Below are 17297 nucleotides of genomic sequence, written 5' to 3'. Positions count from 1 at the left end.
GGGTGGTGCAGTGGTCAGGGACAGGGCCTCGAGCTCAGGTGAAGCCCCCCAGGACCGGTTCTGGTTCTCGCTGACCCCTGATCCAAGCAGGCCCCAGTCTGACAGCGGGTCCAGATTTGCATTAGTGAAGGGCTGTCCTTGGGAGCCCCTGGACCATCAAAACAGTGATGGGGGGGCCACAAGCCTAGCTGCCTGGTAAGTGACCGCCCCCCCCCCCCAAGCTCCTTGCTCAGGCTGCATTCATGCTCTGTAACCAGCGGGTGGCGCGGGAGGTGCAGGGAGAGGATGGTTTCCGAGGCGGCATTCGCACTCAGAGCTGCGGACTGCTTCCTCTCTTATTGCTACAGTAGAGACTGGTGGGGGCCCCGGAGCCCGGCCCGGGCTGGCACCCGATCCACAAGCCTGCTGGATATCCACATTCATAAAGCACCTACTACGTGGCAGGCTCTGGCTAAGGGGCCCTCGGGTATGAGGGGGAACTCCCTCACGGGGGGGGGGGGAGGGGATGCAGAGGTGCAACAGAACCAACAGACCCCAGAGTTAGGGGGGCTCAGAACACGGCGGCCGTCCCAGGAGGCCGGGGCCGTCCGTGGGGAGGGATCGGGCCCCAGGAGGCCAGGCTGGGAGAAGGGAAAGGGCGCGGGGGAGGGGGGGGGAAGGGTGGAGACAGGACAGCCGCCCACTTTCACTTATGTCAGGATGAACTTGCTGCTCCCTGAGCTGTGCTACCGGGACCCCGCAGCCTTGGTGGGGGTGGGCTGCCCTCCCGGGGTCTTCAAGCAGAGGGCAGAGTCTCCACCTGAGCTTAGCTGGGCAGGGAATTGGCGGAGGGGGCCCTGGGAGGGGGCTGGCTGTCAGAGGGGATCCTGGGAGGGGGCTGGGGGGGGGCTGTCAGAGGGGATCCTGGGAGGGGGCTGGCTGTCAGAGGGGATCCTGGGAGGGGGCTGTCAGAGGGGATCCTGGGAGGGGGCTGGCTGTCAGAGGGGATCCTGGGAGGGGGCTGTCAGAGGGGATCCTGGGAGGGGGCTGGCTGTCAGAGGGGATCCTGGGAGGGGGCTGTCAGAGGGGATCCTGGGAGGGGGCTGGCTGTCAGAGGGGATCCTGGGAGGGGGCTGTCAGAGGGGGCCCTGGGAGGGGGCTGTGGGGGGCTGTCAGAGGGGATCCTGGGAGGGGGCTGGGGGGGCTGTCAGAGGGGATCCTGGGAGGGGGCTGGGGGGGCTGTCAGAGGGGATCCTGGGAGGGGGCTGGGGGGGCTGTCAGAGGAGCCGTCGGCTCGGCCCAAGGTCCGGACACTGGTGGCTCTCGCGGAGGCGGAAGAGCTGGACTCCCTTGAGCCCGTCCGTCCCGTGGGGACGTGGCTCGGGCCAGGCTTGCCTTCCAGGAGCAGAGGGACGGCTCGGGGACGTTCAGTGGGGCCCGAGCTCTGGGCAGCCCGCACAGCGAGGGGCGCTCTCGTTCCATCCGCAGATCCTCCCGGAGGCCCTGGGGCTCTGGAGCACGTGGTGGAATCCTCCCGGGCCCTCCCTCCTGTCCCAGAGAGCCCGGCCCTCTCTGGCTGCTTGGCCCTGCTCCGGCCCTTCCCGTGCCCTCTTGGGGGTTTCTGGCCCCTTCCGCTGCCCCCCCCCCCCACGCAGTCGGGCTGCATCCTGTTGTGTCCGGGCCGCCCCCCACGGCCGCCTTCCTGCCCGGCTCGCTTTCACGCCCGCCTGGGGGCGGCCCGGCCACCACGGGAGGAGCATTCCTGGGCCCTGACGAGCTCCGGCCGCCGCGGGGGGCGGCTCATGCGTCAATGAGGCGTCATCGGCCGCTGCTCGCCTGGGATCAGACATAAACACCCCCGCCGCGGCCGCAGGACCGAGGGGGAGGGGCTGTACGGAACGCCTCTGTGGGCCGCGGGGATGGGCGGCGCCTGAGTCCACAGCTGGAAGGGCCCAGGCCGGGCTCGTCCCCTGTGGAGCGGGGGCAGCCCGTGCCCAGGGAGCAGGGCAGCGCGGTGCCGCTTCACACGGGGTTCTCGGGGGCGCCCCCCCCTTGTCAGGGCTTGGGGCGGGGCCCCCCTCAAGGTGGAGCTGCTGCCCTGGGAGCAGGGGGAGCTGTGTGGTCAGGCCCCAAGGGCCCGAGCGGGTGGGAGGGGGCATAAATGCACCAGGGACCCCGGGGGGAGGGCTTTATGCCCCCCGGGCAGAGGGGGGAGCAGGGCTCAGCCCTCTCCAAGCCCCGTTCTGCATCCCGGCTGAAGGGGGGCTTCCAGGATCTGCACAGCCAGAGAGCCCCCGCCCTGGCCCCGTCTTGGGAGCCCCCCCAGCCCCTGCTACCTGTGGGGGCACGGCCTTTCCCCTCCCCCTGCATCAGCCCTTTCTCAGGACTGTCTGCCCCACCAACCTCTGACCCCCCTCCCCGGGACGCTCTCCTACCTGTTGAACTCCATCTCTTAGGCTCCCCTCCTCCCTCCTCCTCCTTCCCTCCTCCCTCCTCCTTCTTCCCCTTCTCTCCTTCCCTGTCCCTCCTTCTTCCCCTCATTCCCCCTCCCCCTCCTCCTTCATCTCTCTCTCCCTCCTTCCCTCTCCCTCCTCCCTCTCCTCTTCCTTTCTTTACCTTATTCTTAACATTACATCAACCCCCCCAGCCATGACCTTGACTCCTTGGTGCGCGCCATGTGCCCTATTTTGGCTCCTTGGCTTTTAGTCTCTTTGTCCCCCCCACGGCCTAACCTGGGCACCCAGTAGGGGATTAATGTGTGCTCCTTTGCTGACCCACAAACCCCCAGTGGCAGGAGCAGGTAAGAGTGAGATGGTTTTCTGCCTCAAGGGAGCTTTCCTGAAGGGCCGAGCGATGGGTTTGAGGTTTGCTTTTGCTGGGGGGTCTTGTGCCCCCCCACAGGCCCCCTTTCCAGGCCTCCCCCAAAGGCCCCCCCTCGCTTTTTTGGTGGCGTGTCCTCCTCCATTAGAATGTGGGCTCTCTGAGGGTGGACAGCAGGCTTGGCACACAGCAGGTGCCTATTAAGTGCTTCTTTGTCCTCCCTCCACGTTTCCCAGGAGAGTCTGTCTGGGGAGCCTGGGCCCTTCCGGCCGTGCATCTGTGTTCCAAGAGTTGCTGCCATGGCGAGGTCTTGGGTGCTCCTTGGGGGCCGCCCGTGGCTCCTCCGGGGTCTCGGCCGTCGTCCGCGTCTCTCCCGAGAACCTTTGTCCCGCTTCTGGTTCTGGGAGCAAGTCCTGGCCCGCGGGCCGGCCCTGTGAGGAAGGGGAGGGGGTGCTCCCCCAGCCGGGCCTGTGGCCCCTTCCCCTTGGGAGCCTGCACAGACCCAGGAGCACCCGCTCCCTTCCTGCCCCGAGGCAGCCTCTGCTGTCCATCCACAGCCACGGGAGCCCAAGATGCTGCTGGCACCTTTGTGGGCAGTGTGCCCTCAACCAGCCCTAGTGCCAGGGCATGTGTGCAAAGACACACACACACACACACACACACACTCACACTCAACTAACAAGTCCACATGTTCACATACAATCACACACGATCACACACAATCACATACACAATCACACAATCTCATGTACTCACACTTATGTCCCCATGTTTACACACAATCACACACTCACACATATAATCACACACATACACACACTCACAATCACACATACACAATTATATAATCTCACACACTCACACTTCTGTCCATGTTCACACACAATTACCCACATAATATTACACACAATCACACACACACACACTCACTCACACTTATGTCCACATGTTCACACACACAATCACCTACACAATCTCACACATAATCACACACCATCACACATATAATCACTCACAATCATATACACACAATCACCCACGCAATCTCATACACACAATCACACACCATCACACATACACAATTACATACAATCTCACACAGTATCACACACACACCATCACACATAATCACACACAATCACACATACTCACACACCATCATACATATAATCACACACAATCATAGACACACACACAATCACACACTCACTCACACTTACATCCACATGTTCACACACAATCACACACACACTCACACACAATCACATATAATCACACACAATCTCACACACACAATCACATTCACACATATACTCATACACACACACAATCACACACACTCATACACACACAAACCATACATATACACACAATCACACACTTACGCACACAGTCACACACATACACAATCCAAGACACTCACAGTCATACACACAATCGCACACTCACACTCTGCCCCCCCTGGGCACAGCTCTCTTGTTGTGCTCCATGGGTGCCCCTGGGTTGCTGCCCCAGCAGTAGAAGGGGCCACGCCTCCCAGGAGATCGGGAGGGCCCTGAATGCCGCTCAGATAGGCTCCCCGTCCCCCAGACACACAATGGGTGCCTTTTCTGGTTCCGCCTTCTCCCACTTGGGGCCCCAGTCCAAAGGGGGCCCAGAACCAGCCCCTCCCAGCACGCAGACCTCGGGAAGCCTTCCCCGCGAATGTGTCAGCAGCCCCCCCTCCCCCTCATGAGCCTCGGCTGGACCCCGGGGCCCGGGCTGTGCGGCATCTGGTGCTTGTGTAATCGGCCCGGATGGGGAAAGGGAACCAGATGTCGGGCTGGGGCGCCGGAGTTCTTGGGCCGGGAGCTCGGGGGAGGGAGGCATCCTGGCCTTGGAGAGCCTGAAGTCCGGCGGGGCCTGAGCGTGGGCGCCTGGCGGTGTGACCTGGAGGTCACGGGGGCTAGACGTATGGGGTCTCGTTTTGGCAGCGTCTCCCCTCCTGTGCTGCAGGAAGGTGCAGGGGTGCGGGCAGCGTGGGGCGGGGGCTCCCTCCACCTGTGCCCCTTGGTTCTGGGGGAGCTTCCCAAGTGCCCCCAAAGTGGAGTTCCTGTGCCCAAGTCGCCGGTGACAGCCCCGCGCCCTCTGCCCAGAGGCTCATCGGTCCAGTTGGCTGTTAGGCTTGGGCCGTGCACTCGGGCCCTGGCAGAGGCCAGGAAGGGAGACGGGGCCCCGGGGTCCTGAACTTGGAGGATGGCTCTGGATTGAGAAGGGCCTCAGAGGGGAAACCGAGGCCCCGAGAGGGGTGCCACCGAACCCGGCCCTCTGCTGGGAGGGGCCCTGCTGGGCCAGGCTCGCCTTGGCTCCTTTTGGTCTTTGCCAGGGTGATTGGAGTCCGGCCCCAGGTTTTCTGGAAAAACCACGCAGGGCGGTGGGAACGGGGGCCTCCCTTTCCTGTCGATGGACTCCTCGTGCTGAGCCGATGTCCTGAGATAGCCCGGGAGCGCAGCACCCTTCTCCAAGGCCGGGGCAGGACCTCTCTGGCCGCCTCTTCTGGAACAGGAGGAGGAAATGCCCAGGGCCATTTTAAAAGGACCCCATGTGGTCCTTCTTGGTCTTCTGCCTCTGGAGATGTCCCTGGGTCCCGCCTCTGGGCCTTTCTCCCCTCTAGGTCTCAGTTTCCTCAGCCGTCAGATGGAGCCATGGGCTCCGAGATCTCGGAGCAGCCCCGTCTCCTCCCCGGCGCATCTTTCACTCCTGCCCGTCGGGTGCTTCTTTAGGACTTTGGGGGGGGAGAGCCTCATTTCACGGAGTAGCTAAGAGGTGTCGGGCTGTCCCCACGAGCCCCGCCCCGCGCAAGCCTTGGGGAGCTGCCGCAGAGTTCGTGAAGTCAGCAGGCCGGGAGGGAGAAGCCTCTCGGACGTGGGCCTAGAACTGGTTTTCTCCGAGTTCTCACCTGGGGCTTCCAGGCACCTTTGCCGTCCTCGGGCTCGGGATTGTCATCCCTCTGTGTGGGCTTCGAGGGCACACCCTTGGCTTCCTGCACAGTGACCAACTTTGTTCATCAACCCGGAGCTAGTGCCCAACTTTGGGGGTGCCCCAGTGGCAACAATAGGAAGGCCATTTTGGGGGTGCCCTGTCTAAGATTTTTTTTTCCAAAGTAGATGTTGGTTGCGCTCTAGTTTCTGATCCCCTAGACTTTGGCCGTGTCCTTGCCCTTCCAGAGAACCGTCCTTTAGAACAAAGAAGTCTTTTGAAAAGACTCGGGGAAAACTGCTCATCGTTGAAAAAAATCAGATATTTTACTTAATCTTCCCCACTTTGTAGGCCCGGCCCTGCCGGGGGGAGGGGGGAGGGCTGTGCTCTTTTTATCTTAGTGCGCAGACTGAAGGAGCGGGCCCGAGGCCCGGGCTTGGCCAGTTCTGCCACTCAGCAGTGGCCGTGCCAGCGCCCGCCGTGCCGGGTTACTTTCGGAAGGACCCACGGAACCTCTGGAAGAACCCAAGTGATGCTGACGGTCGCACTGATGAGCGACGGTAATCGTGAAGGAGCAGCGTCCCGGAATATTGTCCAAAGGGACCATTGAGAGCTGGAGCCGGCTGCGGGCGGCTTGGCGGAGAGCTTCCCCCCAGCGGCCTGTGGGCTGTGGACTGAAGCCCGACCAAGGGGCTCTGAAGGCCCGTCCTGCCCTCGTGCCCTCTGAGGTTCCGCACGTGCTTAGTACAGCGCTCCCTCCTGCTGCGCCGGGGGCAGGGGCCATCGGCTCTCCCGTGCCTGTGCTTGCGGGACGGGAAAAAGCGGTTTCCCTCGGGTCTCCTGCAGGCCCGGCTCTCGGCTGACAGGCCGGGCGGGCGGGGGAGGGCAGGAGGGAGGGAGGGGGCGGGCGGGCAAGCCAATGGCAGTCCGCGGCTCGCTGTCTATTTATAGCCCGAGCCGGTTCAAGGTGCACGCTGCCGCCGCCGCCACCCCGCCAACCGCCAACAGCATGGTTTGTTTTCATGGGAATTGATCTCTCTGTAGCAGAGGATTATCAGGAACAGTTGCTGCTGATGCACTCGGGCCCTGCCCCCCTTCCTTCCTTCCCTCCCGCCCGCCCTCCCGTGACAAAATGGGTTTGCCACTCTAGCAGCTGCTGCTGGAGGGAGGGCACAAGGCTGGCAGCTGGCAGGCCGCAGGCCCGGGACGGAGGTGAGGGCGCCGCGGGAGAGCTGCCCGCCTCGGCTCCTGGCCTCCGCTTGGAGGGCTGCCCCCTTTGCTTTGTAGCTGGAGACTGAGGGTAAGCCTCTGGGGTGGCAGCCCCCGGCCCTGAATGTGAATCCTGTGATCCCCGGGGAGCCTGGGGCCCGGTCACTAGCCTCGCTGGCCCGGTTTCCTGTTCCTGAAGGGAGTGCGGGGATCCTCTTCGTGACTGGGCTGTCAGGGCTGCGGTTTCCCCAAGAACGGGGCAGCTCGTTTTCCGAGGAGGCTCCGGGATCCTTTCTGGAATTTGGGCCGGGAGGCCTGTGGGGGTGGGGCAAGGTGCTGACCAGGTTCCCGCCGGCCTGGGGGCTCGCGTGTGTTTTGTGCAGAGTGTCCTGTGTGCAGGGGGGCGGGCACCTCTTCTGGAACTCTCAGAGGCTCCAGAGCCGCTGGGGGGAGGGGAGGCGCTTAGCTCTGCCTGCCCTCTCCCAGCCATCCCAGCCTCGGGCTCCCTCCGCTCTCCCCGCCGGCCACTCGAAGGGTACGGGACTGGCTCCCTGGTCAGGGCCTCCCGTCCTGGGCAGTGGGGCTCCGGAATGTTCCCCGAGGCGGGGCCAGGCTGCCTGGACCATGCCCCCAACGCACCGGGGCAGGCCTGCAGGGCATTTTCCCTCCCTCCCTCTCTTCCTTTCTCCCTCCCTCCTTCCTTCCTCCCTTCTCTTCCTCCCTCCCTCCCTCCCTCCCTCCCTCCCTTTCCTTCCCTCCTTCCAGCCTTCCTTCCTTCCTTCCTTCCTTCCTTCCTTCCTTCCTTCCTTCCTTCCTTCCTTCCTTCCTTCCTTCCTTCCTTCCTTCCTTCCTTCCTTCCTTCCTTCCTTCCTTCCTTCCTTCCTTCCTTCCTTCCTTCCTTCCCTCTCTTCCTTCCCTCTCTTCCTTCCCTCTCTTCCTTTCTCCCTTCCTTCCCTTTAATTGTCAGGAAGAACAGGATGGCTCTCTGCAGGACTCCCCTCCGCTGCCTGCCCACCGTGTCACACTGTTGACAGAGTCCATGGGCTGTCTGGGGGGTCCCCTGGGGGACTTTGTTATCACTTTCCCTCCTTTTCGCCCTTGAACTTGACTTGGCCGGCGGAGCTGAGTCCTCCGGCCCCGAGACAGCCCCTGGAAGGCCGGTCCGGCCGTGCCCTGCACAGGTGCACGTGGTTGACGTTCCCAGATGCCAGGGCTGGGAAATCCGGCGGTGGGAGGCAAGCGAAGGCCCCTCTCGTTTCCTCGGGCTCCTTCGCTTTGGGCTCACCTCCCGGCTCCCTGGGCTGCGCCATCGCGGTGCCCGGAGAGGTTTCCCAGAATGGCTCCTGAGTGCAGGCGATCCGGGAGGGAGCCGCGTGGAGTGTTTTTTTCCTTGATTTGAGGGGAGACTCGATGTCGCACCCTCCTTCCTCGCCTTCTCCCTTGTAAATGTTTTGGGTCTCCCCCCTCCCCTGGACCCCAGCTGTAAACTTCCAGCAAGGAGGTGGAGAGCTTATACATTTCGGGGAATCCCCCTTCGGTCGTCATTCACTTCCACTCACTCTGGTGTAAAGTGTCTGAAACATGGTCCGAGGCGTTTCCCGTGGCCCCCCCGCCCCCCAGCCCTTTCCGGGGCATGCACTGTGGCCCATCCTGGGCATCTCGAGCAAATGCCCTGGCAGGCTCTGAGAGGAGGCTCCGAGGGTGTTCACTGCCCGTGGGCCCAGGGGGCTCTCGAGGCGTCGGCCTTTGCTTTTCGGTCTGGGGGCAGCACTGGCTCCCCGTGGGGGGCGCTCCATGGGCTTCTGCACGGCCTTCCTTGTCTGAAGTCCACGCCTCCGGTTCTGCCCTCCGGGACCGGTCCGTGCCTGAGCCCCTCGAAGGCTTGCTGTGGCCTCGATGGCGTGGAGATGAGGCAGGGAGGGCGGCAGGGGTGAGCTAAGGCTCCGGAGAACGGGGCGGGCCGGACCCGCCATCTTTCCCGGGCCTCTGGGTGGATTTGTGTCTTTTCCGAGAAGCCCCCGGGCTTCGTAATGCAAAGAAAGGAGAAACTGAGCAAGAGAGAGGTTAGAGAGTGTCGAATAGTTTATTAAATGGAGAGATTCGCTGGCACCAAATAGATCCGTGGTTTGGTCCCAGGCTGAATGCGACTGTGGTCCTCAAGAGTCCGGCAACAATGTGAGTTCTCAGAGACATTTCCACACGGGGCTCAGACGCAGGGGGTAAACTGAGGCAGGGCGGAGTCAGGGACTCTGACAGGGTGGGGGGAGCCTCCGGAGAGGGGGATGACATAATGGGGGGAGGCGGCGCGGACAGGGGGAGAGCATCGGGATAAGACGGTATCTGACATTCCGAGCGGGACGGGGAGAGGCTTTCTGATGTTCTGTCAAGTATTCTGATAATGAGGGAGGAAGGTTTGGCAGAACTGAGAAGCAGGGAAACCGAGGCAGGATTGGGTCAGGATAATTAGGGAAACTGAGTCAGGACAATAAAAGGGAATTGTGGCAGAACAGCCACAGCAAGAGCTTTTTTGAGTGGGCGGGTGAGGGCCGAGACCTCTGCTTTGGGGAGACTCGTAGAAAACTGGTGGGAGAGCGCGAGGACGGGAAGAAAACCCGGCTGGGGCTCAGGCAGGCAGGGAGAAGCTCCTCGCCCAGAGTGGACGGCAGTGAGCTGGGGGAGGCGGGAGACCCCTGGTTCTTGTGACCGCCATGGAAGGTGGAGGGCGGCTCCGCTCGGAGGCTGGACGGGTGTCGGGGCCGAAGGGAACTTTCAGTGGAGTGGCGAGCGGCCCGGGGGCCGGCCTGGCAGGCGGCGAGGGCTCCGCTCGACTTGGCGCTCGGCATCAGTAGATTAACTAAGGAAGCCACGGAGAAAACCTACAAGTGGCTCGTAGCCCGCTCTCCCCTAACGGCTGCCAGCGTGCTCGCCCCGCAGGAACGTGGGGCCCTGTGGGGGGCTGGTCCCTCCCGTCAACTTTGTCCGTTCCAAGGCCAAGAATCCAAAAGGAATTCTCAAGGCCGTTTTTTCTTTTCTTTTCTTTTCTTCCTTTTTTTTTTTTTTTTTTGCTGCTGAGGCAATTGGGGTGAAGTGACTTGCCCAGGGTCACACAGTAGGAAGTGTGAAGTGTCTGAGACCAGATTTGAACTCAGGTCCTCCTGACTTCAGGGCTGGTGCTCTGTCCACTGCGCCATCCGGCTGCCCCTCCTTTTTTTTTTTTTTTTTTTTTTTTTTTTTTGCTTCAGCCATTTTCAGGATCTTTTGCCTTGATGCGGGGTCTTTGCTGATGGCTAATGCTGTGGGTCCCGGAGAATTGTCTGGGGCACACGGGCCAAACGGCGCCCTCAGGCCGGCTTTCACGGGATGTGTCATGGCTGGGCGGGGCATCCTTCTCTCATTTCACTATTAGCACCTGTTATGTGTCCGATACCAGCCGGCCATTGAGATAGGAAGACAAATGGGGAACTGCCCCCGCCTCCACCAAGGGAAGGTCTCTCTGCCTCTCTCTGTCTCTCCATCTTTCTCTGTCTCTCTGTCTCTCTGTCTCTCTCTCTCTCTCTGTCTCTCCATCTTTCTCTGTCTCTACATCTTTCTCTGTCTCTCTGTCTCTGTCTCTGTCTCTGTCTCTCTCTGGCTCTCCATCTTTCTCTGTCTCTGTCTCTCTCTCTGTCTCTCTCTCTCTGTCTCTGTCTCTGACTCTGTCTCTGTCTCTCTCTCTGTCTCTCTCTGTCTGTCTCTGTCTCTGCCTCTCTCTTTTTCTCTCTGTCTCTCTCTGTCTCTGCCTCTCTGTATGTAAGTAGATAGAAAATACCTCGGAAGTAATTCTGAGCTCAGCTGGGTTCAGATTTCCCCTTTGCCCTGCTTGGGGAGGGGGCCTATTGGGGGTCACTAAGTCCAACCCCCTCCCCTCCCCCGTCTTAGACATGGGGAAGCTCAGGAAAGGGGGCGTGCCCGAGGTCGCCCGGCTGGTGTCCAGCCCCTGCTGCATGCTCTCCGGTTTTCTGCGGGGGGAGCACCTGCCCTTGCCCTTTGACCTGGGGAAGGGAGGAGATGGGAGTAGAGCACATTTAATGGGAAGGAAGGGGGGGTGGGGCAGTGGTCTCCGCGTCCCCCCTCCAACGGGAGTGAGACCTCTGGGGCAGAGCCCCCCTGGCTGCCCCCCGGGCACCCTCAGGGAGTGACCCTTCCCGCCGGTCCCCTCCCCCGGGCATTAATAGATGGGCGCTGCGGCCCGCTGTTTTAGGCATGAATGATTGATTTGCCGAGGAGCCGGGGCTTTTGGCGCGGGGCCAGGAGATCCCGAGCCCTGCCGGGGCGCCATCTGACACCTGGAAAGTGACAGCCAGAGAGCCGGGCCCCAGGAGAGGAAAGCGAGCCGGGCGGCATCCCCTCGGGCTTTCTGCCCGCCGGGGCCGGCTCAGAAACCGCATCTTGTTGCCTTCTGATTGTAGTCAAAGCGACATCCCTGTGCCGGGAGAGAGCCGGAGAAAGGGCCCTGCCGCTTCCTCCTCGTCCAGAAGAGGGAACTGAGACCTGGAGAGAGGCAGCCGCTCGCCTGAGCTCGTGGGGACCGCTCGTCTGGCCAGGTAGCGTTCGGCCGCCGCTGCGTGACACCCAGAGTCACCCGGAGCAGTGGGGGTGCTCGGAACCGCGCCGTCTAGGCCAAGCTGCCGGGAGAGCCCAGGCCCTGGGGTCAGAGGGAGCCCCCCAGAATCTAAGTCCTGGGGGTCAGAGGGAACTCCCCCAGAACCCAGGCCTTAGGGGTCAGAGAGAGCCCCCGGAATCTAAGTCCTGGGGATCACAGGGAGCCCCCAGAATCTGAGTCCTGGGGGTCAGAGGGAACCCCCCCCCAGAGCCCAGGCCTTGGGGGTCAGAGGGAGCCCCCCAGAATCTAAGTCCTGGGGATCAGAAGGAGCCCCCAGAATCTGAGTCCTGGGGGTCAGAGGGAACCCCCCAGAGTCCAGGTTGTGGAGCTCAGAGGGAGCCCTTTCCCCCCCAAAGGCCAGAGTGGGAGCAGAGGTTGCCCGAAGCAGCAGCTGCAGCCTCCGAGGAGCCGGGCCTCCAGGGCAGGTGACCTCCCGCCCAGGTGCTCAGCTTGGCCATCCGCACTTTCAGCCCCTTCCTCTGAGGGCCCAGAAAGTCACAAAGCGGGTCAGCTGTGGACTTGGGGGTTTGCGCCCCCTCTCGTCCTTCCTCCTCCTGCACAGTGGAGGGAGGAGGCGGCCGAGGCTTTCCAGCAGGGAGGCGGCTTTCATGGCCTGGGCCTGCTTCGGTCCGAGGGGCCACAGGCTGGGTCCCCCTGCAGGGCTCTAACAGCCCCGTGACCGGGGGGCTCGGGAGGAGGGGTCTGTCTGGCCATGGTCACAGGGGCGGGACCCAATGAGCCCCGTGCAGGGAAACTGGGACCCGGACCCCTAAGGGGGCTAGCTGTCTGTGATCCCAGCCTCTGCGGGCCAGGGGCCTTCTGGGTGGGAGCCCCCTGAGTCAGAGCTGAGCGGCCCGAGGCCTGAGCTTGGCTTGTGACGGCGGGTGGATGGCCGGGCTGAGGCCTTCGGGAGCCGGGAAAGCCAGTCCAGCTCGGCGGGGGAGCTTCCATTTGGAGAGGGGCCGCTCCGGGCCTTGGGAGGGACTCCCTGCGTCCTGCGTCAGGGCCAGAGCTTCCTCCGAAAGGTTGGTGCGGCTCAGGCTGCTATGGCCTGAAGGGCCGGCCTGCTGCAGCCCCGCGGACGGGCCCTTGGAGGCCTCTTGGACCCTGCTCCCATCGCCTTTGATTTGTTCCCACAAGAACTCCTGCCCGTCCTCCTTTCCAGGGCAGAGCTTGTCACTCCAAAGTCACGTTGTCCCTTCTGCTTTTTTCCCTCTCACTTCATAAGTCGCAGTGCTGACCCTTGTCAGAGCAGGACCTGGCGTAGCCAGCTCCCAGGATGCCTTGGGCTGGTCCCCCTAGGCGGGGGGAAAGGGGGGTGTCAGAGGGCTGGTGGGGTCTTCAGGAGGGAAGCAGAACTCTTCCGCTTTGGCTTTCTGGCCCCTTCTCTGCGCCTTTTCCCAGCATGCTCCTCTGAAGTGCAACCCAAACTTGCCCTTTTCACGCTTTTTCCTTTTTGTTCCTTCTTTCACGAGATGACTAATGTGGAAATGTGTTCTCCGCGTGGCGTGTGAGTGACCTGCGTCAGGACACTTGGCTTCCTGGCCGGGCGGGGAAGGAGGGAGGGAGAAAAAGAGCGAGCGCCCAAGTGGGATGGGAAAGAGAAAGCTCCATTGGGAGCTAGAACAAAAGGAAAAGCCATGCCCTGAGTGGGAGGGAAAAGCCCCGACGGCTGCCTCCGATCCTCCTTCGGACGCGGGTTTTCCAGCACAAGTCCTTTGGGACGCCGGGGCGCCACGCTCCTGAGGAGAGCCGAGTCTGGTGACGGCCACGGCGCGCGGCGTTCTCCGGCTCTGCTCGCTGAACTCCGCTCAGTCCGCACCAGGCTTTCCAGGTGCTCCTCCTTTCCCACTAGAACCCCGCCACGGCTGTCCGCCTCGGGGGCTCGGCCCGTGGACTCAGCCTCCGTGCTCGGTCACCCAGAGAGAGCTGCGAAACGTCGCTGCACGTGGGCTCCCCTTCCCCTCTTTCTGGAGCTCTTTGGGAGACGGACCTCGCTGTGGGATCGTGGCCTGAGTGTCAGGTTCCCCTTTGGGCAGTTTGCTTTTCCGCGTGTCCGTGGCTCTGTCTGCACGTACGGGTGCCCCCGCCTTCCTCTGGCCCTTCTTCCTCCACCCCCGAGTCACCCAGCCGAGGCTCTCTTGGTCCTCGTGCCCGACAGGCGGGAAAGGCTGAAGGAACCCAGCGCTCTCCAGCAGCCGGCCGCGTCCGTGCCCTCCGCGCCTTCTCTGGCCGGCACTCCTCCTCCTGCGTGGTCCTGCCTTGTGGCCAGACAGCTCGGGAGGAAGGTGGGGGAGGTTCTCGGACATTTTGCCGCCCGTGCTCTTTCTTTTCCTCTCCGGCCTTCGGCTACTCCGTAGAAGTCACCGGGCCCTTTGCGGACGGGGGAGTCTCCGTTCCCGTCGGCCTCCGTCCTTTCCCTCGGCGTACCTCCCTTGTCTCGCGACGGCGGGCTCGTCTCGCCCCCCCCGTTAGCAGCGGGGACTGTGGACCTCCCTCCGGTGCATGATGCAGGGTCCCGTGGAGGATGGCGTGGCAGAGTGCCCCCCCCCCCGCCCGGGTCTCGTGTTTGTTACGGATGGCCAGAGATGGCCCAATAATTGTGGGCTGGACCAGTTCCTCCCAGGAAAGTCCCCGAGCCACTGTGAGCAGAGGAGGAGAGAGAAAAGCGGCCCTCGGCAGCTAGTGGGGGCAAGGGACGGAGGGAGGAGAGACCCAGAAAGGGCGGGAGAGAGCCTTTCCGTGGGGTGCAAAGATGGCTGCTTCCTGGGCCACTGCTCTGAATGGTTCTGCTGCCGGAACCTCAGCTGGCTGCACGTTAGTCCACACTCCAACCTGCCAGCACTTATTAAGCACCTCCTGCTGTCAGCCCTGAGGACGTGGGGGAAGTCTGCTCTCCAGGAGATCCAGGACAGCCGGGCGCTGCCGACCCCCTCAGGGTTAATCCCCTCATTGTGCCCCTCAGAGAGGTGATGTGGCGCCTGTGGTCACACAGTCCATCTGGGCCTGAAACAGGACTTGAACTCGGCTCCTTGTGACTCCCGGCCCCCAAGCAGGGGATGTCCCCCGGCAGACCAGAGCGCCCTTCGGCGGTCCTCCGAAGGCTCCTGGAGGTGGCCGGGGCCTTTGCCGGGGGAGGCTGCTGTCGGCTTCCCCTCCGCTTCAGCCACCGAGACCCCTGCCAGACCCACCCGCCCACCGTGCTCCTGCAGCCTGTTGGTCAGTGTGGGGTCGCGGGCACCCTGGGGCAGAGGTCGTCCCCTCTGGGGGGGGCCCTAGACGGGAATACAACCTGATCCAAAATGGCGCCACCCTGCAGAGCCCCAGAGCGGGCGGTCCCTCCATTTGCCTGAAGGCTCCTGGGGGCTGCCTCCAGAGAAGGCCATGGCCTGGGGAGGAGTGGGAGGGGAGCCCGTCCTGTGGTTCAGGCTCCTTTCCCACCTTGGAGCCAGGTACTCCCCCCAATTTCCAGATTTGTCTGGTTTTCTTGGAGGGCCACAGTGCTGTCATTGGCCAGGTGGTAAAATGGGGTGAGGGGGCGCGTCCGCTCTGGTTTGGGGAGGGGGAGGGTCCTCTGGACCTTCTAGGCCGGCGAGTTCACGCTGAGGGCCGGTCCGTCTCTGAGAGTAGAGTCGGCGTCCTTCCTCTCCAAGCCCCTGGTTCTGGCGCTCAGGGAGCCGGCTGCCCAAGCAGGCGATGGGGGCTCCTACCGTGGGGGGCCCAGATCTGCTCGAGGCGCTCTCCCCCTTCCCCCCCCCCCCTGTCACCAGGACCGCCGACCACCCGGCCTCGCCTGCGATCTGGCTGATCCCCGTGGGCTTGGGGGGAGCCTCTGGTCCCCAGGCAGCGTGAGCAGCGTCTCCCCGGGGCAGCTTCTGACGGGCTTCTCTTCTTCTTTTTCTCCAGATGGACTTTCTGGCCGAGACCAGCCCGTCGAGCTGCTCACCCCGCCCCGAGTGAACCACATGCCTAGTGCAGGTAAGGGGGGACGTCCCCGTTCCGTGTCCCCTCCCCCCCGAGGACGGGAGCTGTCTGGGGGCTGGCAGCGGCATGCTAGGGTGGGTGCTCAGTCTCGGGCGTCTGGGAGAGCAGGGCATCGGGGCAGACCGGCCACGGGGGGCTCTGCCAGGACAGGCCCCAGTCACGGGGGCCACACATGTTTTTCCATCTTTTTGTCCTTGAGGAAGATGCTTGTGCTTGGGGAAGGGAAGCACTGAGGAGGCGGGGGCGGGGGCAGGTGATAACCTGGCACCCCAGGGGGTCTGCAGGCCATTTTGTGGAATCCTGGGAAGGGCAGCGATCTTAGGAGGCAGCGGAGCCCCCGGGAGGGGCTGGCTCCAATCCTGTTTGTCCCTTTGACTGCCAGGCCTGGGGTCACAGAGCGTCTCCCTGGGCAGACCTGCGCGGCGGCCACTTGTACAGAATGAGAGAGCCGGACTGGCCCCTGCGGCTCTGCTGTCGGGACAGAAAACGAGTTCCTGTGGCCCCGGCAGCACGCGGAGTGTGTGTGATTGTGAATGTGTGTCTGTGTGAGTGTGTGTGTGATTTGTGTATGTGTGTGTGAGATTGTATGTGTTTCTGTGTGAGTGATTGTGAGTTTGTGTGATTGAGTGTGTCTGTGTGTGATTGTGTGTGAGTATGATTGTGTTATTGTGTGATTGTGTGTGAGATTGTGAGATTGTGTGAGTGTGTGCAGATGTATCACGTAGTCCCCGCCTGCCGAGGGTCCCTTTGGTGTTTCTTTGAAAGTTGGTGTGGTGCCGCCCCCCCCCCCCCCAGGATCCGGCCGTTCTCCCCATCTCGGCCCTGGCTCAGATTCTGAGCTCCCCAGAAACTTGTCTCTGCGGTGGGGGTGGGGCCCCTTTTGGGGGCCCTCTGAACAGGTGCAGGGTGGGGGAGACGCACAGAGTGTCATGAGCCACAAGCCCCAGTTGAGCACGACACTTGGGGACTCACTTTGGGCAGATTCTGGGCTTAGGCCGTGGCCCCAGCGGCTCCCGAGGCGGTGCGGAGGGTCCCCCCTCTACCTAGAAGCTGGGAGCTTGACTTCCTCCTCATGAATCACCACTTGTTGAAAGTAGCATTTTCTTAGAAAAGGCCCCGGGTTGGAGCTTCAACATGGAGGAATCACATGAGCTCCTGCTGTGGCTCCTCCCCTCTTAGCTGTATCTTTAAGCTCCATCTACAATAAATGCAGAGAAAGCGCCTGTGGGGGTCAGGGCCCCCTAAGTGCCAACGGGAGAAAAAAGGGGCAGAAGAGCGTCCTCAGGGAGCTTAGCCCTTAGTGGGGGAGGCCCCGTGCAAAGGAGTCAAGGCCCCCCTGCTGCAGAGAGAGCAAAGAGGGAATACCCCTCGATCCCCGTCTGCAGAGTGAGAAGCAGGTCTCCTCTGCCTGGGGAGTCTCAGCGTGGGAAGCTTGCGCCCCGAGGCGCTCCGTGGGAGACCCCGCCACGTTGACCCAGAGCTCTCGGGCGCTGCTGTTGTCGCCCTGTCTGGCGGCCCCTGCGCCGCCCCCTTCTTGTCTTTGGTGGTTCCCAGGTCTGGGAAACGTTCTCAGACTGACCACCTGTAACCGTCCCGGAAGGAGAGAGGGAACTTGCCCAGGGTGTTGGGGAGGAAGGCGCTTTGTGATCCGTGCTTGCACGAGGGGCTCCAGGGTTTTCCCAGGAAGCTCCAGTTGACACCTTCC

The 17297-nt window shown here is 62.6% G+C and overlaps 1 protein-coding gene across 3 annotated transcripts in view; it reads left to right on the top strand.

The window, feature by feature from the left end:
• HDAC4 (histone deacetylase 4) overlaps nucleotides 1–17297 on the top strand; it is a 126186-nt gene that overhangs the window by 37074 nt on the left and 71815 nt on the right. For 2 of the 3 annotated variants that reach the window (XM_074264446.1, XM_074264445.1), the window contains exons 3-4: nucleotides 11415–11549; nucleotides 15515–15586. In XM_074264446.1, coding sequence (XP_074120547.1) covers nucleotides 11415–11549; nucleotides 15515–15586 — 207 coding nt within the window. The remainder of the gene's footprint in view (nucleotides 1–11414; nucleotides 11550–15514; nucleotides 15587–17297) is intronic. The other variant, XM_074264447.1, reaches the window with a different exon arrangement.

This window comes from Sminthopsis crassicaudata, chromosome 4 (genome assembly GCF_048593235.1).
Source record: "Sminthopsis crassicaudata isolate SCR6 chromosome 4, ASM4859323v1, whole genome shotgun sequence".
Classification (NCBI taxonomy): Eukaryota; Metazoa; Chordata; class Mammalia; order Dasyuromorphia; family Dasyuridae; genus Sminthopsis; species Sminthopsis crassicaudata.
This window is presented reverse-complemented; position numbering and strand designations above follow the sequence as displayed.